Here is a 25096-nt window from a genome sequence, read left to right on the forward strand (position 1 = left end):
TCCATGGTGGGACAAAGAGTGCTCAGACGTGTACGCGGAGAAGGCCGCTGCGTATAAGACCTTCCGGGACGACGGGCTGCCAGATAGCTACCGACAGTACGCGATGGCGGAAACGCGCATGAAGAGTTTGATGAAAGCCAAAAAACGTAGCTACTGGCGCCGGCTCGTCGACGGACTAACGAGAGAAACATCGATGAGCACTCTTTGGAGTACGGCCCGGCGCTTACGAAATCGAAACAGTACCAATGAGAGCGTGGAATATTCAAACCGTTGGATATTCGATTTTACCAAGAAGGTTTGTCCGGATTCCGCCCCGGCACAGAAGATCTACCGCGCCGCGTCCCCTCACAATAACGCGAACGAAACACCGTTTTCGATGGTGGAGTTCTCACTTGCTCTCTTATCATGTAACAATAAAGCCCCAGGGCCAGACAGAATCAAATTTAATTTGTTAAAGAATCTGCCAGACTCTGCCAAGAGACGCTTGTTGAATTTATTTAATAAGTTTCTTGAGGGTAATATTGTCCCTCATGACTGGAGGCAAGTGAAGGTCATCGCCATTCAAAAACCAGGAAAACCAGCCTCCGACCACAACTCGTATCGACCGATTGCAATTATCGAGGCGAAACAAGATCATTTTCTCGAACAACTTTCGGATACAGGACAGCCGAAAGTTGTTCGAGAAAATGATCTTGTTTCGCCTCGATAATTGGGTTGAAGCAAATGGCATACTGTCAGATACACGATTTGGTTTCCGCAAAGGCAAAGGGACGAACGATTGTCTTGCGTTGCTCTCAGCAGAAATTCAAATGGCTTATGCTAGCAAAGAGCAGATGGCATCAGTTTTCCTAGATATAAAGGGGGCTTTTGATTCAGTTTCTATCAAAATTCTTTCTGAGAAGCGGCACCAGCATGGTCTTTCACCGACTCTAAACAACTTTTTGCTAAACTTGCTGTCTGAAAAACATATGCATTTTTCGCATGGTGATTTATCGACATCACGAATTAGCTACATGCGTCTTCCCCAGGGCTCATGTCTAAGCCCCCTTCTCTATAACTTTTACGTGAATGACATTGACGAATGTCTTGTCAATTCCTGCACGCTAAGGCAGCTTGCAGATGACGGTGTGGTCTCTATTACAGGTCCTAAAGCCGTCGACTTGCAAGGACCACTGCAAGATACCTTGGACAATTTGTCTGCATGGGCTCTCCAACTGGGTATCGAGTTCTCCACGGAGAAAACTGAGCTAGTCGTATTTTCTAGAAAGCGTGAACCAGCGCAACTACAGCTTCAATTAATGGATCAAACTATTGCTCAGGCTTCAACATTCAAATATCTCGGGGTATGGTTCGACTCTAAAGGTACCTGGGGATGTCACATTAGGTACCTGAAACAGAAGTGCCAACAAAGGATCAACTTTTTCCGTACAATAACTGGAACATGCTGGGGTGCCCATCCAGGAGACCTAATCAGGCTGTACCAAACAACGATATTATCAGTGTTGGAGTACGGATGTTTCTGCTTTCGCTCCGCTGCGAACATACATTTCATCAAACTGGAGCGAATCCAGTATCGTTGCTTGCGTATTGCCTTGGGTTGCATGCACTCGACACATACGATGAGTTTAGAAGTGCTGGCGGGCGTCCTTCCGCTGAAAAATCGATTTTGGGAACTCTCATATCGATTGCTCATCCGATGCGATATCTTGAACCCGTTGGTAATTGCAAATTTCGAAAGGCTTGTCGAGCTCAATTCTCAAACCCGATTTATGTCCTTGTACTTCGATTACATGGCACAAAATATCAATCCTTCTTCATACTATCCCAACCGTGTCAATCTCTTTCATGCTTCTGATTCAACTGTATTCTTCGACACATCCATGAAAGACGAGATTCGTGGAATCCCGGATCACATACGTCCGCAAGTGATCCCAAGCATCTTTCATAGTAAATTTCGAGAAGTCGACTGCAACAAGATGTTTTACACCGACGGGTCAAGCCTCGACGGCTCCACTGGCTTCGGTATATTCAATCAAAACCTCACCGCCTCATTCAAACTCAATGATCCTGCTTCAGTTTACGTCGCAGAACTTGCTGCTATTCAGTATACCCTTGGGATCATTGATACTTTGCCCACCGATCATTACTTTATTGTCTCGGATAGCCTCAGCTCAATCGAGGCTCTCCGTTCAATGAAACCTAGAAAGCACATTCCATATTTTCTGGGGAAAATCTGGGAGCGCCTGCGTGATTTGTCTGTAAGATCGTACAAGATTACCTTAGTTTGGGTTCCCTCGCATTGCTCCATTCCAGGTAATGAAGAAGCGGACTCTTTAGCTAAGGCGGGCGCTTTACAAGGTGACATATATGAAAGACCAATTAGCTTCAGCGAATTTTTCAGTATTACTCATCAGAGAACCCTCGAAAGTTGGCAAACTTCATGGAGCAATGGTGAACTGGGAAGGTGGCTACATTCGATAATCCCTAAGGTATCGACGAAACCTTGGTTCAGAGGGATGGATGTGGGTCGGGATTTCATTCGCGTGATGTCTCGGCTCATGTCCAATCACTACACGCTGGACGCACATCTCCGGCGTATTGGGCTCGTGGATAGCGGCATCTGCGCTTGTGGCAACGGTTATCACGAAATCGAACATGTTGTCTGGGCATGCGCCGAGTACTGTTCTGCCAGATCTCAACTATTCGATTCCCTTCGGGCCCGAGGAAGATCACCCAATGTCCCGGTTCGAGATGTACTAGCAAGCCGCGATATTCTCTACATGTCCCTTATATACACGTTACTCAAAACCATCAATATCCAAATTTAAATGCCCCTATCTTGTCTCTTATCATTCCCAGAAGTGCCCTCTTCCGCCTACCGTACCCCAACGATGGTTTGATACGACTCCAAGACGAGACAAAACATCTGTCGAATGAACCAACAGCACGAGATCTACAGTACAACATCACACACGCAGCGCGGTGTGTTCCCGATCCGTATCTGAGCCGTACTACGAAATCGTCTGGAGGAACCCCTGCCGGCTCGAGGAAAACCGCCCGGCGTCCCAATACTTGATACATCCGTTCGAATCTGTAATCCTGGTCGTTGATTCCTGATACCGGAAACTGAAAGTTTATATCCCCCCCCGTTCAGCCTTGTCCACCCTCTCTCGCATGTCTCTGATACACAGATGTATGACTTCACCCCCTTCTCCCCTTGAATATATTCCCAAAACTTATGTGCTTAGTTTTAGTTGATCAATATTTAATCTCGATAAGAAATGCCCAACAGTACCACTACTTTAAAATAGCCCTAATTAATTCCCCTTAATCTAGAACCACTCTTTCTACTTATTTCTAGTTAATAAGCTTGTAAAATGTTCCGCTTAGTTAATAATTAATTTCTCCTACAATCTTTCCCTTCTAAAAATCATAAAGTGAATTACTATACAAAGAACACACAAAATAACCCGTCCCCCAAATCTTACGAATATTATATTATACCCTCTTTTATATGTGTAAGTTAGCTGTAAAGTTTTTTTTTTAGTTTCATTATATAAAACAAAATAATATTGAAATGTGTAACCCCCTAGTTTTAAGAAATTCAAAATGTAAAACAATGAAAAAATGGCACCTTTAAGCTAACGCATACGTGCCTTATCAAATAAACAAATTGAAAAAAAAAGTTGCCGAAACAAACAAGGGCCGTCGTGTGTGTAACATCCGTAGTCCAATATTTAGACTGTTTAAAACACTGCAAGCTCCAAACAATAATGTTTGTTCGTTTGGTGGGTGATCGTAATAATTTAGAACGGAACTACTCAGCCATTGAACGATAAACCTCTCGATTGTCAAAGCCAATACGGCATGAGATCTTGACAACCAATCCTTATTTAATTGAGCCATGATTCAGCTTAAGGGGTTTACTATCTTTTTGTGTGGAAAAATTAAGGAAAGTTTGGATTTTTATAAAGGTATAGCGTACGATAGTTTCATTCTAATTTATTTTATTCATAGATTCGCGTAACGCTTTTAGGGCGGTTGTGACTTATGGTGGAGGGAGAGTAATGAAAAAAATCATTAATATGACATACCCTTTCCATATCGTTATCACACATTTCGAGATAATCGAGTTTAAAATTTCAAGTTACCGCTACTCTTCTCACACAAGGCGCACTTTGAAATGTAGTAACTTTCGATATATGTATTACTTGGATCTCTATGAAACCTGGGAAAATGTTCTCAAGTGATTTTATTTTCAGATAAAGCAGGAATTTCCGATTTCTTGAATTGAGAGAAAAATAACGGTATGTAACACCTTAAAGGAACATAACTAAAAAAGCACGCACATTAAAATATTTTCGACTGTAAATAACAAAGAGGTAATGAATCGTATAATTTGGATGGCAATAAATATAAAATATTTGCGCTCCTTCCTGAACGAACAGACCAAATTAAATGCAATGACAATTGTTCTTGCGTGAGGTATTTGCTCACATCAGCTGAAAGTTGGCTTTATTTTATACACACCAAATAGCTTTGGTGGAAACAAAAACAAACGGCTGTGTAATCACTGGTCCGAAAAATGTTGCTCTCGAAAATTTGCAACCTAAGACACGCGAACTACTGTTGACGAGTTCTAGTTCTACGTGTATGGAGGGACGAACAATTGAAATACACTCAGGTTTTTTACGCGGGAGATACAGGCCGCGTAAATTAAAACCGCGTAAATTTCAAAATCCGCGTTAATGGGAACCTCGTTAATGGATACCGCGTAAATTAAAAAATCCGTGTGAATGAAAACCGAGTAAATTTGAAAATCAGCGTAAAAAAAATTCCGCGCCGAAAAAACCGCATAAAAAAACCTGAGTGTACATATGGCAAATGAAATTTTAATGCTCATTCGAAGACGATACACAATCTCTCTTTCTGACTACTTCAGTATCAGGCATTTCACTAGAACAGATGTGACAACCAATTTGCACCATAAATTAACAGTTAGAAAGAGCACAATTAACACTTCCACGCTTGGTTGGTTAATTTTAGGAGCCGTAGTTGTCCTAATTGAGGTGTTGGCAAATGCGTGCTGAAAGTGGAACCATGTTCCTGTTGGCAACCGACCACACAATGGAAACGATTTAAACAATCACTTTTAATAGCGAGGTAATTTCACACCCCGTGGTGGTAAATAGAAGTACCGATCTACTCCTACAACTACTGGCGCCTATAGCAGTTATGTGCTGTGATGAAAACTTTAGTCATAGAAAAAAAAATATCCTCAGGTTGTCTGTGTGAGTCTTCTTCTTTCATCAACAGCGCCAACTCTACGACTGTGCTGGAGTAGTTATGAAGTGAACCTTGAGTGCATAAACACTTGACCGTTTTCCATCACTGCTTCGCGGGACAATTGCAGCATATGAACGTGTGTAATTGTGCCTTTCGACAAAACAACCCCATTTTAGATAGAATTCGTAAGATCTACGAATGGACTGTTATGTGAGTAATGCCACAGATCTGCATTTGAAATTGTTATTTCATACCTTTTCCGATCAAAAGGAAATATCTGTAACGCTATGGAGTTGATGTCATAAATTAGATTTGGGTAGTTAAATAACGAAAAAATATGACAAACTGTTTACAATAAATGATATAATTGTGAAAGCATTTCGTTATGATCTTCTGAGCGGATTGCGATCGGATCGATTATTTTCGGACGTGGTGCATAACCTTCGTCGCAACTTCCTATCTTTCCGTCACAATTATCAAGAGTTGTTAAATAATATTCATTTCGCACATACAAACACTGCTAACAGTTTATTTTCTTTCTTTCTTTCGCAGATATCGTTGATCGCTATCAATAGCTCTCGCATCCCACTTGTTGCACTCTATCATCAGTCTACAAGATGATGCATCAGCATCTCAATCAGTAAACAAAGAAGTGAAAAGTCCACCACCAGCGAACCGTACTCTTAACATATCCACTACCACTGATAGTGTGAGGGCTGTTGTTATCAGCTGTAGAAGGAAGTGCGGGCTTCAGTTCTATCGCGAGCAATTGAAAAATTACTGCATCTGCACACAGACCCGCACGAATACATCGTCGTCGATTTGATCCGTCGAGTGTAAATGTTCGTTCTTCCTGTTTCACTTTCGTTGGTGCGCGCTAAGCTGAGAATCGTTTGAAGTTGTTGGTTTAGTTCATGTTTCATTCAGTACATCGACTGATCGGTGTGTGTGTGTGTAGTAGATACAATCAACGACGCCTAGCCGATTACGAAACTGTAAAGTGTTGCAGCCCCTATCGATCTGCAGAGGAAGGCTGAATCATGAACAAGTCGGTTCTCATGCTCTCCAATCAATTTGCCAGTTGGTCGTGATTCTCAAATCGCACGTGTGCGTTTCAGCGACACTAGGAAAAATCTTTATGAATGAAACTACAGCAATCAGTGGCACAAATGTGGAATGCTCCACGAAGGAAACAAGTGTGACTCAAACCGATCTCGAAAGGAAAAATAAATATATTCGCTAGAAAAGCTGTGGGAGAATGTGAATAGTTCGATGCATTTAATCGTGAAGCCAACAAAGTATTTGTGAGCAGACGTGTTGTTTATTTTTTATGCAATTGTACACATGTTTATATACAAATCTTTTAATCGTGTGCTCGATTGAAACAAAAAATTAGTCACAATGAAATATCAACGACTGATAGGTTGTAGGACGCTAGGATTAGGTGTAGTTCTGTCTGCCATTCTGGTAGCAGGTCAACTGGATAAAGTGGTGGTCGACGATGATTTGGAGGGGCCGAATGTGTGCAAGGAGGTCGAGCAGTTTCAACTTTTCGTTACTGCTCCCAGAGAAGTTACATATCAGGAGCGATATCAGAAGTGGTGTGTTGCTGTCCCACCCCGATGCTCGGCGTACAGGGTGAAAACGAAAATCGTGAATGAAACCACCAGTGTGACGAAGGAGAGAATACTGAAAAAGTGCTGCGGTGGGTACGAGAAGAACGATGCTGGTCTGAGGTGTATACCAGTTTGCAGTAAAGGTTGTAAGCATGGAGAATGTGTTGCCCCAGAGGAATGTCGCTGCGATGAAGGATACGTCGGAAAGACGTGCAATATAAGTAAGTTCATCATAGAAATACTCTAACCTTGAATGTGAGTTTAATCTTCATAGATATGATTCCATGTTAATAATCAAAATTTGGTAATAAACTAGTTATTTATACTGGTTTGTTGGAAAGATACAGTCTTTCCGATCACTGATCTTTGGACTCGTCAGTTTGCGTTATGAGTAGAATACTTCTAACATTTCAAATTTTTCGCCCGGGATTTCACCCTATTTTTTAACTTGAATATCTGCTGTTGTACTGAATGAAAACATTAGATGTGCGCTATCTGATTGGAAACAATTGTACAACAATTTTGTAACTAATTCTGTAGAATGTACAATAAATGAAAATAACAAAAATAACGGATTTAGTGAAAACGGTTATTATCTGTGCCATGATTGGTCCGTACACTTCGATTACAAGCGAGCCAGACTAGTTTTCGTTCTAAGCTCCACCTCTTTGACGATGGAAGTAAACTATTTTTGTTCGTTGGCCGGCCCTTTTGGCTTCGATCATAAACTGAACCAAGTATAAATCCGGGGGCGAGTGTGGCATCATTCGTGTGTCACACTCGTGCTAGCTACACCAATACGTCCTGTCGACCGAATTCATCGTTTGCTGAGATAGGGTTATTACGGCTAGCTGAAGGTTCCGGAGCACCCGACTACCTGCCAGCAGTGATGCAATATCTTGCCGCCAAAGTATTGGAGTTGGCAGTAAACGCTGTCCGTGACAATAAGTAGACAAGGATCATCCCTCGTCATTTGCAAATGAGCATTCGAAATGACGTAGAGCTGAACAAATTGCTCTCCGGTGTGAATATTTCCCTGTGTGGTTTGTTGCCTGATATTCAGGCCATTCTACTGCCAAATAAGACCGAAAAGAAGGCGTTGAATTAAGTCGTTCGTTATTGGTAGATGAAGCGATGCAAAAAAAAGATGGGTGAGTAATGTTTGTGACATAACCGGAGTGTCCTACCTGGACATCACCTCAAAATTTCATTTTGGATTTTTCAAAATTTAACATTTTTCTGTGTTTGTAAACAGATTGATTAGAGTTTACTTAAAATATTAAACCTTGAGGACAAAAGTTAAATTTTTTGCAGAACTTCAAAGGTGAAAAAGATGATTAATTTAAAAAAAATCTGTATTCAAAGCACTTATTTGAATGAAGATATTTTTGTAGTGAAGATTCTGATTAGAGTCAAACTGTCTGAAAGTTTATTCGTTGGGCTTACACTTACTTTTCGAATTAGTCGATACAAGCCTTGCTTCTAGCTCAGACATGCAGAATAAATAATAAATCATGCGCTAAATAAGTCATAATGTTCAAAGTGTCTGTACTTTTTTAAGCAGTTCGGAAGATGACTTGTACTACATTATACTTGAAAGGTGGTGAACTTTCCAAAAATGCATATCTTGTTTTGCCACTTTTTAGCCGGAGTGATCGAACACGTTAACTTACAAAGGAGGTATGAAAAAAGGTGGTGAAGAGGACGCGTGGTGGTGTTTGACTACACATGGTTCGTAAAGTAATTTACATATGTCTCTCAGAATTAAAAAATGATTGAAAAAATGTACATTCTGTTAAAAAATCACCCCAATTAATTTTTTGAAAATCAATTTTCAGATATAATGAGCATTATATTCCTAAATCTTGAATTTAACAACCTCCCCAAGTGTCAACATAAAGTTGAAACAATAAAACAAAAAATAAGCAATCAAAGAAGTTTTCATCAAATTCGGGTAACTTTTGAGGTTTTGTCCGACTTTCGTATGGAGGGTGATCACTGAGTCGTGACTACATTTCGAGATGTTATTAAATGATAATAATGACCTTTTAACGGAATCACGTATGAATGGGAGATTTCCAATTATTCTTTAATAATTATGGTGGTTCGGAAAAGAACCTTTTTTGTTTGCTTTGGTGTGTTCATGAGCGATGCGCTGGATTCGGGTTTATCTGTTGTTCATGAATGCAGGATGTTGCGTAGGGAACCAGAATCGCCAAAGTTACTCACCCTTTCCTGCTTCTCGCTATCATAGGCCGAAATGCCATTCACTGAACTAAAGATACCAAGTCAATTACACAGCGCGATACAGTGAGCTGCAGCTGTGGATTTGAATCGGGAAGGCTACCGTGTCAAATAATGACCGACAAGTTTGTCGCGGTTTGCAGACAGGGAAAAACTTGCACCTTTATTTAAGCCGAGAATACTAAAACGATTAACAATTTATTGATGCTACTTCTTCGATGACTTGGTTGTAACAGGTTCATCTGTTGCTAGACGAATGCTTCGGCACAGTAGCCCTTTCTCAGCAGATGGTGGATTCAGCCGACAGGAAACTGGAGACCGGCACGAAACGAGCCGGTGTCCCCTTCACCTTTGCTCCGTTACCACATCCACACATAGCGAGCATATGTGTGGTGTAGCCAGCACAAACGTAACACACGAATGATGCCACACACGAATAAGGAATGAGCTTCAGTTAGATGATTTAAAATCGGCTTTTTTCCGTGTGTATGTATGCTAATTTTGACCTGTCGGAAATGAAAATAAATAGTTGATGAAGGAAAAGATGTTCAAATTTAATTCTTGGTTGATGGTTTTATTGCGCTGATAAGGGCTAATTTGCTTCCCAAAGCAAAAAAAATCTCTGGGTTGGAGATTTTTGTTCTACTTGGCCCTCGTTACTTGCACGAAGCTGTACAAACTAATTATTACGGTCAGTCCATGTAGCCGGCTGAATCCTTATAATCTCCTTCCCTCCTGATGTTGAAATTTAATCTCCGGCCATCCAACAAGTTTGTCTAAGAGAAACTGACTAAAATTGCAATTCTTTCTGTTCAAGATTTGTGGCTCGGTGCATGAAATTAGCGGTAACCAATCGCAAACTGGCTTCAGTCGGGTGCTTGAAAATCCGATTTTTCGTTGTGTATGTTACTTTTTAACCATTAGAAATGAAATAAAATAATTGGCTACCCGAGCAAATACTCATGGGTTCAAACACCACATAGCCCCTTGAAAAGACCATAAACATGGTCCGTGCCAAAATTCACAACCATCAAGACACCATGGTCTCAGTAACCTATAAATATACCAACATATGGTATTTTATATGGGATCCCATTTCAAACACCCATGTCAAACCCCATGAGCATGGGGGTATTATGGGCTTTTCGTTTGCTCGGGTACCAGGTAACGACACAAACTGATTCATCCACCAGCCGTATACAGCTCACAAATATTTCCTTCTCGGTATTGTACAGCCTTTCGAGCAGATGCTTCTCGGTCGCTCTAAACAGCTAAACACGAACGATGAACAAATCTGTAGCTGACTTATATTTACAACTTTTCATCATTTGAGTGTTCGGTTTGTGCACCATATTGATCATATTTTCTTTTGATGTGTCTATCATAACTAAGCTGACCAACTTTGACGAGAAAATCCGTACACCATTCTGCAATGGAGCACGAAAGTTCATCACTGCCAGGCGCACTATCCGCATGGTGTACGGATGTTTTCGACAGAGTTGATCAGCTTAATCATAACACATTGAATGCATCTAGTTTTAACTTTTCTACATCATAATGTCCTTCAACCCTATTCGATTTATGGCATGCAAAGTATTTTTAAATTGCAGTCGTCGTAAAGACCTTACGCCCGCACATCTGAACCGTACGCTCAAAATCACATATCCCGTCTCGCCTGGAATTGTAGTCAATGACAATGTAGTCTGACGGGGAACCCTTCCGAGAACCCAGCTCTACATCTCCAGTAGGACAAATCTCGCAAACAAGGAGATGATTCCGGAGTCGCAAGAAGCTTTGATCAACCTCTACCTCTAGTGGTCCTACCAAAATGACACATTATAAATTGGCGTGTGTATATGAACCATGATTCCACGCGCAAAAAAAAATACTAAAATTCAAATTTAGTACTTAACTACCAATTTAGTACTACCCTTTTATGGTGGAAATAATGTACAAAGTGGGTTTAAAGTCAAGTTCCCTCTGGAGGTGTACTAGATTTGGTGATGAGCCCTAGTTTGGGATTATTCAAACTTGGAATGTCCCATGCCAGGACTCCCGAAGATGACAATACATCAGGTGATCTTTGGCAGCCCTTCGCGATCATCAACGCATACCTACGCCCGCGAACTCCCAAATATAACACCCCGGTGATAAAATGAACCATCTGGCATTTACAATTTACAAACGTGGTCTTAAACGTGAAACGTGTTCGCACGATCATGAATCGGTCACATCCGGAAGTCTCTACCCTCGGTCCTAGCTGCATAGATCCATACATTCAATTGGACCAATAAAAAAATAACGCTTATATCACCTGGACACCATGACCAGGATCTCTACGTAATACGGGGGAACTCAGTCGTTTCTAGCATCTGAACCGCACACTGAAAAATAAGTGTCAGATTCACAGTCCGCGCGGTCATTCAAGAACACACGCGAAAATCGAATTTATACACGCGAAGTTACATACACGCTAGCACACGCGACACATAAACAACCACGTGATCGAACACGTTAACATACAAACGCTCGAGCCCCTAGTGATGATACACAAAGACGAACATGTAATCGCGATCATCCACGCACCACATCCATGATTTCGCCACACAGAAACGCCACGTTAATTTAGTGAACGCAACTACATATTTACAATAGTCTAATTACATGAAAAAGGTATTCGAATGCTGTCTTAATTAACAGGTTTGATCATTTTTCAATAATATTTCATGACAACGAAAATATAGTACATTAGTTTTTCTGCTTTGTGCTGCAAATCATTCATATTTTGCAGTTCGTCTAATGTAAAAAAATCTCAGAAATCGAACGAAACCTTTGCAACCTTTGAGAAGTTGGGGTTATAGGGCCTTTTGTCATTCATATTTAATTTTAGATAAACTGCAAGAAATGTATGATTAGCAGAACGAAGCAGAAAACTTTTAAAATAGGGGATCTTTGAGACAAAATGACCCAGTACCCCACTTTTCCGTGGTTTTCAAAAAACGAAAATATTTATATTCAAATACTAAAATTATTTCCTTTAAGAATAGGTATGAATAATAATTTTCTAAGTGATACTTCAAAAGTTATGGGATTTAATATATTTTTCCTCCATATTTCCCATAGTACCAGTTTCAAATACTTCAAGCGAAGTGGACGGGGGTCTAAAATTGTCCAAATGATGTGAAATTTGGCATCCGAGCTTAGTTTGACATACATATAAAAAATGAGAAGTAAAAATTGCGTAGTGCTATGAATAAAAAATGTTTAACACTTTATAAATATGTGAGGTATGGTCATTCTCGAGTGATGTGCTGGAGAATCATTGCCCCTTTTAAGGCCATTTTAAGTAGTATGCGCATGATTGCCACAATATCTAATGTCATTCTGTAATATGTTGTAAGACCATCTAACCTGTAGTAAAAGAATGTCTAATTGGGTTTTGTTCTTCTTTTGTTGTTTCATTCGTGGCGACACTCAAAAGAACACGGGAGTATGCAAACGGAATACAATACAAATACCCACGCGATTAAAAGAACGCTCGAATCCTTCGCGATAATTCAAGCCCGGTCGCAAACGCTTTTATTCACGCTTACCTACCCCCACGCTTTCGCAATTATATAAACGTCCTGGCGATTAAATCAGCATGGTAGCACTCACGAATTTATAAAAGCGGGCTCATGTGTCAACATACAAGCGCCCGCCCTCGCGCGATCATAAAACATACTCGTCTGGGAGCACGCATTCTAAAATATGGAACTTATATACACTAGACAACAAATCTCAGGGCACCACAGTTGGAGACTCAGTGATATGGTAGAGCTCAACTTTTTTCGTTTATCTGAACCGTATACGACAAATTGAGAATCAGAATAACGACCGGCTCGTACATTCAAAAGCCCACGCGGATATTCATACGGATACACGGTAGTATAAACGATGTTATAAACACGTTAGCATAAGCAACTAAAAAACGTCCACGCGATCAAACATGTTAACGTAGAGACGCTCATGTCCTGCGCGATAATGCAAATCTGGTGACGCGTGCAATCACGCGATCGCAATCATCTGCGAACTAATTTATAAACATCATCTCAAGTGTGATCATATCAACGCCCGTTCCCACGCGAAAATGAATCAGACACGTCCGGAAGTTCCTACTCTCAGTCCTAGCAACCTAGGTACAGGCCTTAAGTTGTCCCAATTTAATACAAAAAAAGAAACAATGATGCTGATATACACTATACAACAACACGTTCCATGGCAACATGACCAGGAACCGCTCATAAAAAAACAATTTTTTTTAAATAATTTATATGGAGAAACTCCACTAGTTCTAATTTTTACTGCTAGGTGGCACTGTATACATTAGTTTATCACTGCAAGTGAAAATAGGAAGCATAATTTTGTTGCCTACAACTTTGTCGAGAACTGCAAATTAATCCAACTTCGTTAGGGAAAGTTATAAAACTTTTAATGTAGTGATGTCTAAATCAGTTTTGCATTGTTCCCAACAGCACATGGTGGTTAATCAGTAGTCGAATACCACGAACTCATTTTTTTTCGAAATAATGCTTAGGCGTAGCTCCCTTCCCAGTGGAAGAGGGGTTTGACGGCATTGCAAACATCATCAAGCATATTTGTGGCCCAGTTTTAAAGAACCTCTATCAGAAAACTGCTTTAAGAAGGTTATTGCATTACGTTTCAATAGTGGAGTATCGAGAAGACCGAGAGGGCCTTTTTTCTGTTTTGTGTTTTTTTTTTCATACTCTGCACCAGTTCAAACTACCGGTCAACTGCCAGCCTGTACACACTGGCGAGGCCGACTGGCGGGTCGTCGTGGATTGATATTTTGTGTGAGCTGTGTTTGCAAACACTGTTCAACAGCTTAATGCCAGTGTTTGTGGGCACGGCTTGCAGAGGGGGTCATTGTGTGTCAATTGATTGTGCACAGACCAATTAAGTAAAGAAATGTAGAAGTAGAAACCTATTAGCTTTTAGTAATAGTGTATAATTGTTATGTGCTACTCGTATGTCTATCTGTATAAGTATTCGTTTGAGTATTTGTGGCAGCTGGGCCAGGGAATGGATTCGGAACAGGCGTGTATGATAGATCAGAGAGCAACCTTCCCTAGGATTCGTTGGTCACTATTGATTGGTGTTCTATTCGTGCATTCGATTCGATTCATTAGAAAAGATTGGTTGGAAAAATGAAGACACAATTAATTTACCGATTCACGTAAATCTTTCATTTCCGATCAGCATAGCATGATGAAAACCTAACATGTGTTGCATGTTACATGTGTTCTTTTCTTCTACTCCATTAGTCTGTTTTGTTGTACTTCTATAAGTTTACTTTTCCACTACTGATGTATACCAAAAATAATATCGGTCAATTTATACACTTCTAATTGATCTCTTAGCATTTTTTCTTTATTCAGCATATTATGAGTCCTTCTATTACTATATCCTAAATTAGATTCATACTTACACCCACTAACACAATTGATTAAATATTCTCTCAAATACACTCACAATCTCCCGTTTCAAACGTACAAACGCTCGTGTCCTTCACGACAATACAAACCTGGTCACAAACGCGAACATGCGTTTGCAATCATCTACACATATTTACGCCCGCGATTTCGCGAACATTAAAAGACTCCGGAAATTAAGTGAACGTTGTAGTACCTATAAATTTGCAAACGCGGTCTCAAGCATTAATCCACCGCTCGCGCGTTCATGAATCGGTCAAATCCGAAAGTCCCTACCGTCGGTCCTTGCAGTCTAGCCTCATGCCTTCAGTTGAACCAATCAAAAAATGACATGACCGGGAACCCTAGTGATTTGGGGAATATAACTCAGTTCTAGCATCTCTACATGAACTAAAAATTAAGCATCAGATGAACGGTCCGCGCGCGATCTTTTAGGAATACACACGAATATGCGCATGCTCACACGATTATAAAATCGAATTTATGCACTCGAAATCACATACACGCTAACATACAAATGCTCGAGCCCTTCGCGATTACACTATTACGCTATTAGTGAACGCCCACGCTAACCCAGACAGATATGCACCCCTGGACTAAAACACACACCTTCCACGCACACAATAATTCGTCTGGCAACCGGGGAAGTACATATCAAACGCAAAACTTATCATTTCAACAATGTCCTGTCAAAGTTAGGTGTAGGAGGCACGAATTTTCCTGCGAGTCGGCTTTTTTCCAAAGTTTCATCCTTGTGGTAGTGATGGAGAACTATTTAGGCGTTTTATCAACGGCAAGAACTCCAGCCCGAATTTTGCGCAGGAAGTTTATATCCGATCTTTACATTTGCGATTTATGATTTTACGAAGCATTTGTCGCTCCGGTTGAGCTAAGTGAATAGTATATATCTGAAACTGATTAAACATAATCAATCATTTGAGGACGGTTTGCGATATTAATGCCATAGGGTGCCATAAATTCTGTAACCATGAAAAAAACCAAAAAGTCGTTACTTTTTAAAAAGAGCTTGCAAAAAATGTCAGAACGCTTATTCTTATTATGATTATTGTATACGTGAGTATACAAAAGGGTCCTACATCCCCCTCGGCATGATACTGTAGCATTACAGTGATTATATCACAAAATTTGGCTAAGACTACTTTCTCTTTAGATAAGCTATATATTGATCAAATTTATTACTTAACTTGGCAACCTATATTACCCTCTTACGGCATGGTCGTAATAATGTATAAAGTGGGTTTAGGGCCAACGACCGTGTTGGTGCGACCATGAATCAGTCACGTCCGGAAGTCTCTACTCACGATCTTATCAACCAAGGCCCATGCATTTAGTTTAACCAATAAAAAAACACACATATCCTCTAGACAACACGTTTCATGGTGACATGACCAAGAACTTCAAGAACATATGCGAGTATGTAAATGGTCCCACGGTTACACAATCGAATTTATACACACGAAGTCACATACGCGCCGGTAAAGGTGACAAACACGTTAACATACAAACGCTTGAGCGCTTCGCGATCATCCACGCACACCTACGCTCACGATCTCGCAAATTTGATAACAACCCGGTGATAAAGTGAACTTTTTAGCACCTCTAAATTACATCAGTCCTTAACTCTACCTCAACCCACACTCTGATCCTCTCCCATAGCGTTTTTGTGGTCTGCATGGATCATTCATCCATTACCTCTCCTATCATCGGCCTTGGACTGACTTGCGCTCTCATTGGCCTATCAAACATTGCGAAATGGAAATGAAAAGAAGAAGAAGGAGCCTATATCCGCGCCAATCTGTCCTAAAATTTACCTTGCGCGGATTTGTCGAGTTTATTTTGGCCTACATTGTAACAACCCTAGAAATTCTTAAATTGTTTCTTGAATCAAGTTTTAAAGATAAAAAAGATAAAAATCAGTTTTCAAAAAAAAACTATTCACCCACATTAATTACATGCTTCTATTCTCCATCCTTCCAGATTGTCCACCGATGCGCTGGGGCTCGGACTGCAGCCAAAAGTGTCAATGTCAAAACAATTCAACCTGTAACGCCCAGGACGGGCGATGCCAATGCCCGAAGGGCTATCGGGGTCAGTTCTGCGAGTTCCAGTGCCCATCCGATCGATTCGGGCAGGATTGCAACGAACTGTGCCAGTGTCTTAACGGAGGCAAATGCGATCCGGTTTCGGGTGAATGTTACTGCGCGCCTGGTTTCACTGGACCATTGTAAGTATTGTCCCAAATAAATACCGTCGTTTGTGTGAACTACCGCTTTAGTTCAGTAGTCATTAAACGGTGTACAACAAGTTAACAAAAATCTATCGTTTCAGGTGCGCCCAAAAGTGTCCGGAGGGTAAACATGGCGAACAGTGCCGATCGGATTGTCGCTGCCAGAACGGAGGAAGCTGTGATCCGCAAACGGGTGAGTGTGTTTGTCCAGCTGGCTATACCGGGACGGTGTGTGCTAACCGTTGTCAGGGACAGCGGTACGGCTTGAGTTGTGCGGAAAAGTGTGAATGCTTCAACGGGGCAGACTGTAACCACGTAACAGGAGAGTGTATCTGTGCGCCCGGATTTATGGGTGCCAAGTGTTTGGATTCGTGTCCCACTAATAACTATGGTATTAACTGTACCGAGACCTGTCGCTGTTTGAACGGAGCCGAGTGTAATTCGGCTACCGGTAAATGCACCTGTGCTGCCGGTTGGACCGGTGCAGACTGTGGCCTTCGGATTTGTCCAGACGATCGCTTCGGGTTGGATTGCAATGGTCAATGCGAATGCAACGATAAGAATACTAAAATGTACGTTGCTTGATTGATTAGTTTCAAGTGGTTCATTTCTTTCTTTTGGTTGTTTTGTTAATGGTTTAATTTCTGTTTTTATGCTGATTACCGAAGGTGTCATCCCTGGACTGGAAAGTGTCTCTGCAAGCCAGGTTGGAGCAGTGCCTCTTGCGACAGACCATGCCCATTCTTGCGCTACGGTCAAGATTGTCTAATACATTGCAACTGTAAAAATAATTCACCGTGCAGTCATATCGATGGTATAAGCTTTTGTTTTTAGTTACACCTTTGCTTTGTTTGTCTTAAATATTTTTTTCCAACCTTGTTTATTTCAAATTTCCGTTTTTCTCACTCGATTCAAACAAATGCAGGATCATGCAATTGCATTGCTGGTTTCAAGGGAGAAAACTGTGAAGAGCAGTGCGGTAATGGAACGTACGGGCAAAACTGCAGCCAGCAGTGTGAGTGTATGAATGGAGCCTCCTGTTCGGCGGAAAGCGGCCAGTGCTTCTGTTCACCAGGCTGGCAGGGAATTCGTTGTGATCGACCATGTGACACCAATTACTATGGGAAGGACTGTACGGAACGGTGCAATTGCGACAATGGTGCTGTTTGTAATCCGGTCAATGGCCAATGTACATGTCCAGCTGGATGGACTGGGGAGCGTTGTGACAAGAAGTGCGATTCCGGCCGGTTTGGGCAGAATTGTTCACAAAGCTGCGATTGTCACTTCGATAATACGTTGGCTTGCAATATCACCACAGGAAAATGCATTTGCAAGGCAGATTGGGGTGGTGAGTTAAAACTTTCTGGTTGGCCATGAGCGGTGATTTTCCGAATACTAACGACTGTTATTTCCCTCTTGTCGATACTAACACTGGATTTGGTGTGAATACTGCAATAGATTCATTTGGTATACCATCTTTTGAAAAATAGAGCACACACTGCACAAATTTCGTAGCATAATGAGCATAAGCTGCACGATAACCACCGCATTACTACGAAATACCCCAATTATTAATCACATTTTTTTAAATTGTAGGTGTTCGCTGTGAAAGCCGCTGCCCACTGGGTTACTACGGCGAATCCTGCAACGAAATCTGCACCTGCCACAACAATTCATCCTGCGATCCGATTACTGGGGATTGTATTTGTGCCCGCGGTTGGACTGGTCCAACCTGCAATGATCCCTGTCCGGACGGATTCTTCGGTCATGGATGCAAGGAACAATGTCCGGACTCTAAGGCGGGAAATACGACCTGCGATCACATAACAGGACAATACACCTGTGGGCCAGGTTATATCGGAACCACCTGTGAGCATCCGTGTCCTTCCGGGACCTACGGGATCGAGTGTCGAATGAAGTGTACCTGCCGGAATGGTGGAGAGTGCTCCCATGAAACAGGCATGTGTCAGTGTCCACCTGGGTGGACCGGAGCGAACTGTGAGGCTGTTTGTCCTAATGGATTTTACGGCGCGAACTGCAGTCAGAAGTGCAACTGCAAAAATAATGCCAAATGTCGGAAGAATGATGGCCAGTGTATTTGCGATCCAGGCTGGATGGGAAACCGTTGCGACGAAGTTTGTCCCGAAGGATTCTACGGTAATCACTGTATGGAGTCCTGTAACTGTCCACCCGGGAACTTTGTCTGTCATGCGGCGAAGGGATGCGTTTGCAGTTTAGGATACTATGGTGAGAAGTGTGACAAATCGCGTGCTCAAGCTAAGGTGCAGGAAACAGATGATGGTGAGTAGTTAATATGGGTTTTGATGTTTTCACAATATACATTTTTATCTTGCAAAGAAAACGCAACGGTCACGGAAGAAATTATCCATGATGATCTGGTAGAAGTAACTACTGTCGGGCAGTCGGACCAAAATTCAAGTGATGGCACGACAACCGAGATTTCTTATAGCTCGAATTTTACACCATTGAATGAAGTTTTGTCAACGATTTCTAATCCAGAGGAAAATAATTTTGAACAGCTTATGGATTACTCTATACCATTGGGGGATGAACCGTATGTTCATTACGAAGATAATCATTGGGCTACACAAAATATTTCTAATGCTACGACGAATGATTATCTTATTACATTCAATAATACTACGAAAGTGGAAAAAAGTTTTGGTAAACCAATTTTGTAACTGGGAAATTTTTTTACGGCGTTTGTTTTGACATCATCAGCACCTGTATTAATATTAATATTTTTATTTCTACACTCTATTCGCACCTGTGTGAAATGTATGTGACGAACAAATAATAGCTTCGAACACGTTTAGATAGAAAATTTCAACGTTCAATAGCAAAACGGAAAAGCACTAGCATCTCCTATTTAAATGAAAGTTTAATTTTGCACAATAACTAGTGCTCTGGTGATTTGACAACATTTTTCAGTTGCACGTTGGAGTTTTAGTTACATTCAATCTATTTTCTGAAAGAAATAAAAATCTGTAAATATATGAACTCAGACTGAAATCTGCATTTCTCAAGGAAAACATTACAATGTAGATTTAAATTAGTAGTGAGAATTGTTGTAAATTCAAACAACTTATATTGATTCCTAGTGTTATATTCCTTTTTTGGGAAGCTTTGTCACTTTGACAGCTATTCAGGTTACCTTTTGTGGTTGTTCTTGTTAGTAATAAATGTTACAAATTGCGCGAATCCATTGTCGACGGAAGTTTGTTTGTTAATATGTGTCGCCCAAACTGTTTGCTACACTTTTAATGAAGCTGATAATTCGCTTGCGACAGTTATGCTATACATCGCCAGGTTGCTTTCTTTGAAGAAATAATGCTGCCCAATGGCAAAGTATATGATCTGAGTTCTCGGATTCGTACTTACTGAGTCGACAAATGTTATCTTGAATTTTGCCAGTGATTTTAGATCCATTAGTTTTGTAGCTCTCATTGTATCTGGAAAGAGGAACCAACTTCACACGTCTCGCCAGTCGTTTGGTAGTTGGTCTCTTTCCCAAGCTAAAATTTCTAGTTTGAAGGTACACATAAATATGCCTAAAAGTGGTTCTGGTCCAACAAATATGTTTGATGAACCATGCCTGGGTAAATTCATCAACGACTCTGTTAGTAACGATTCTTTAATGGCTAGGTACCCTTCATATCATTACATTGTTCTGCGTCGCCGGTTGTTGTAAAGATGTGATGCACTTTCAAACATTGGCGGACACACATTTCAATGGCCGTTTTACTAACAATACTACCTTGCTGTATTTTCATTTTTGGCAGATGTCTGTGCAGATGTACATTCTATGTTTTTTAATGTTTCGGATTCTCCTCGTTAGTAAAAAACACCAACTTAATGCTAGTTAAATAAGTCCGAACCAGCACCAAATTGACGCTAGTTAAACACTAACATCCAAAAAGTTACATACGCAAATTGGTTTAATCTAATTAACAGTTTTGGGAATTAATATTGCATAATGCCAGGTTCGCTAGACAAGAGATCGTTTTCGCCTTCTCTTCAGAAAACCAGAGCATCTGTGTTTGCTTCTCGGGACATCAAAGTTGCTAAGGTGTTCACATGTGTCGTGTGAACTGTTTGGATTTTTTTGTGGTTTAGTGCTAATTTGGGTAGAGAAATTTTTGACTAAGCTGGACACGTAAAATCATTATGAAAATATAATTAAAAATGCACTCTGCCAATAAATAGATTTGAAATACTAGTTTATTTGAAATGTTAAAACCTAATGATCACTCAAATCTTCATAATATATTAAAATATATCATGAATATTTGGGTTTGAGGATTGAACTAAGGTAACGCATAGCTGGCTCAGTTTTGTTAAAACAAAGTTCCAACATTTTCAAAATCAAAAGTTAATAGTGAAATCAACAGTTGCAATGAATTCGTGAGAGCAACAGTCGCTTGGTTTAATTTAAAGCATCAACAAAATTTAATTTATATACATATAACAGTTAAAACAAATATAATAGTTATAGCATTGTGTATGGAACCACATGCCGCATTTGAGGCAAGTGTCCACCCTGTTCCATCTCCAGACTCACTGAAACGTAAACCGCAAAGATCACAAAGAACATCTTCCAGGATGTGTTCTGCCGTCAAGCGCTTGGGTTTTCAAACAGCTGTTTTCTTATGATTTTTTTAAGCGCCTGATTGTCCTTCGATGCCTTATTTTTTTAGTTTTCAACGATGCTTTCTTCGGCTGATGCTTACGATTGTTTACACGTGGACCAGCCATTTTAGGTAACGGTAGCATTGCAGATGAAGACAAATTTTTAGTTTTCGCGATGGTTGATCTATTGAGGTTTCAGTTTTTATTGAAGTATCATGCCCGCCTGCTGCATTAGATGAACCAACTTTCTCTTCAACGCGCATACCCTGGAAGTTTTCACTTTGTTGCAGTGACGGATCAGGTTGATCGGTGATCGCGCATGACGCAAATGCATTCTCATCAAATAATACATTGAGATTTCACGCTCATATACCTATTTTTCTGAAACCGTTGACAGCAAAGCTGATAGTAGCGGCCTTGATGAATGCAGGCTTGTTGAATCCGACAACATCGTATTGGTGTACAACACGTCCTGGGTAAAGTCGCATAAGTCGTTCAACCTCAAATGCATTAGTACGACTCAAAAGGGGCCATAAATGAAACGTCCAAGGGCTGCTTTTTTTTACTACAGTGTAGGGGAAGCACTAAGCCTGTGACGTTATTAGCACTACCTTTTTTCGCGAACGTCAAGTTTTTTGTGTGAGATGAGTGCCCATCAATGACAAGGAGAACAGGATTATCACACGATGATCGCACATCATCAATAAAATGAGCATACCAAATGTTCATGGTATCCGTGGTCATGTAGCCAGAAGGATTGCATGCAAATTTGGTTCCGCCAGGAGCTTCTTTTTTTAGACCATCATGCATCCGAGTTCTAGCAAATATGACAAATGGAGCAAGGTATTGGCCTAACGGAAATGCACATCAGTATTTTCCATACCGAATGTATTTAGTGTGCGTGGGGCGTCAGGATCGTGTCGTCAGGTGTCGTTTTGAAGGTGATTTCCTTTTTTGGGGCTTGTACGCCTTTTGGGTCAGAATGGTACTTGGTTTTTTGAGTAGCAATTGTTGATTTTTGTTATCTTTTGCCGGCGGGTGAGCAATTTTAAGAGTTGTAATACTGGAAAAAGGTTGCTAACCGCATTTCTGAACTGTCTTCGGAGATTTCCTGGGTTCCGGAGAATCGATTTTCAGAGAAAGTATTATTTTTGATATGGCACCGGGTTTCGACGTTTAATTAGTTTCTGTTCCATTCTGACTTTGATCACTTGGTGCCTCTTGATCGTGTCAGATTGGGCTCGGTCTTCGCATCGAAACTCGAGGTGCTCTAGTTTTTGCGGTGAATCTATTTAGAAAGGATGACCATTTTTATTATTGCCCTACTGTACATTCCGCGATCTTCTCCAAATAAAAACGTTCCAATGATTAGCCAATCACTTTATAAACGCAATCACAACTACAATTATACAAACGCCAATTTCCGTACGATCACAGATCGTGTGCGCTCGGATGCCTCAACCCAACTTTCAATTGAACTACCCAAAAATTAAAAAATGTTTATTAGAAACTCGGCCTCGCAAACATAAAAAAATATGCGAACGATAACACGTCTATACAAATAAATTTATACACGCGAAGTTACATAAACGCTAGAAGAGTAAACATACAAACCCTCGAGCCCTTCGCGATCATCCACGCACATCTACGCCCGCGATCTCGCAAACATAACAATACCTCCGTCATAAAGTGAACTTTTTAGCCCTTATAAATTTACGAGCGCGGTCTCAAGCATGAACCCACAAACGCCTGCATGCGCGTAACGTAACGCTTATATCCACGCTTCCATTGCGGCATGACTTCAGACCGCTCATGCGCTGTCTCACTGGCATCATCTATCTATAAATTAGCTGAATGGCGGTTCGGAGTACTGTTTACAACAGTACAAAAGTGATTAGTGATGGAATTAAAAAAAAATAGTGTCATTGCTTTACATTTAACTAGAAAATAACCATCGATTTTCGTGAGCTCAAACATCTTAATGTTAGTAAAGTTCATATATATCGCGCCATCATTCGTTATAATAATACTGGTAGCATCGCAAAACGCCATGGAGGTGGGCATCAAAAGATTGTAACGTCACATGAGATGGTTCGTTAGTGAAGCAGCTTCTTGAGTGAAATCTACGAAGAAGTGTCAATCAAAAAATGTCTAAAGAACTAAAAATATGCGACTGCAGCATGCGATGAATATTGGAAAATGAGCTCAAGGTCAAGCCTTACAAATTCCAAAAGATCCGTTATCTCACACCGAAGCAACTATAACTTAGACTTGAGAGAGCGAAGAAGAGGCTTGCTTGGCCGAAGGCGGTCAAATTCCGAACATTGTGTTTGTTTACGAAACATTTGTTCAAATTGCGCAATTCGTAAACTCTCAAAACAATAGGGTTTACTTGAGACACCATTCATATGAGAATTTGAGTCATCGGTTGGCCACTAGGAGGCAGCACCCACCACAAATAATGGTTTGGGCCGCTGTATCTCGCTCTCCAATCGTTTATTCATCGAGCCTAGCGTCAAAGAAAATGCGACATATTATCGGGAAGGTATTCCGCAGCCGTGAACAAACATTTTGGGCGCAGACCATGGTCGTTATAAAGAGAGTCGGCACCATCACACATTCAGAACTTCATTTCGACCACACAATGCCCCTTATATTCACTAACCGCGAATCCAATGAATTATTCTCTCTGAACCATTTCGATGAGCAAGGTCCGAAGTACGCCAGCCTCAAGGCGCCGAAGAAATCCATTGTCCGAGAGTGGGCCAAAATACTGATAAATCACATTCGGGGAGCTTGCGATTCGTGTTTCACCATCGAAAAGTCATAGTCAAGGTAAAAGGCGACTATATCGAGCAAGGGCGGATCCAGAAAAATATTGGGGGGGGGGGGGGATACGTAATAGGTAATAACCTCATTTAATAAAAATCATTTTTGGTGGTCGAATTTGATTTAAAACGAATTTGAGATTAAAAATAGAAACTATTTTAAAATTTCTAAACTAGTTAAAATCCACCTAAACAAGTGGATCCACCACTGATATCGAGCAAAGTGAATTGATTGTGAAATTTTAAATATTTTCAAACATTTTGCACACAAACCGAATTTATGACCTTTTAGGGGGAGGGGGGTAGCTTTTCTAATCTTCCGGCCCTTCACATGATTTGGTATTGTTAGTAGGGGAATTATGGTTAAAACCGACACCCTAAACTAAACACTTCTTCTGGGTTGCCACAAAACCAATAAAATATGATTTCTACGCAGAATTGTTCGGGTAATTCTTAACAAGGCTTAATTTTGTCTTCGCTTCAAAAAATTAATTTCAATAAAAAAAATTTGGTTGCAAAACTTGGAAAATATAGTGACTTCTCTTTTTTCCTTTTTTATTTCGACTGTGTTAGTCACATTTTTCTTTTTTACGTTTTAACGACATTCAATTAGCTAGAGATTACTGGGTAGGGAAAGTTATGAAACTTAGAGCCATAGTACTCAAGTGAGAGCAAGGGTGTGAAGTAAACAGATCGGAAATCTAGAAGTGGCAGGGTCATTAGAACAGGCTT

At 40.7% G+C, this 25096-nt stretch overlaps 1 protein-coding gene across 4 annotated transcripts in view; it reads left to right on the plus strand.

The window, feature by feature from the left end:
• LOC131694246 (protein draper) overlaps positions 1-25096 on the plus strand; it is a 72471-nt gene that overhangs the window by 38642 nt on the left and 8733 nt on the right. For 3 of the 4 annotated variants that reach the window (XM_058982792.1, XM_058982790.1, XM_058982791.1), the window contains exons 2-7: positions 5839-7123; positions 16637-16883; positions 16988-17458; positions 17555-17700; positions 17812-18234; positions 18483-19187. In XM_058982792.1, coding sequence (XP_058838775.1) covers positions 6688-7123; positions 16637-16883; positions 16988-17458; positions 17555-17700; positions 17812-18234; positions 18483-19187 — 2428 coding nt within the window. In that variant the 5' untranslated portion in view covers positions 5839-6687. The remainder of the gene's footprint in view (positions 1-5838; positions 7124-16636; positions 16884-16987; positions 17459-17554; positions 17701-17811; positions 18235-18482; positions 19188-25096) is intronic. The other variant, XM_058982793.1, reaches the window with a different exon arrangement.

The sequence above is a fragment of the Topomyia yanbarensis genome, chromosome 3 (assembly GCF_030247195.1).
Source record: "Topomyia yanbarensis strain Yona2022 chromosome 3, ASM3024719v1, whole genome shotgun sequence".
Taxonomy (NCBI): Eukaryota; Metazoa; Arthropoda; class Insecta; order Diptera; family Culicidae; genus Topomyia; species Topomyia yanbarensis.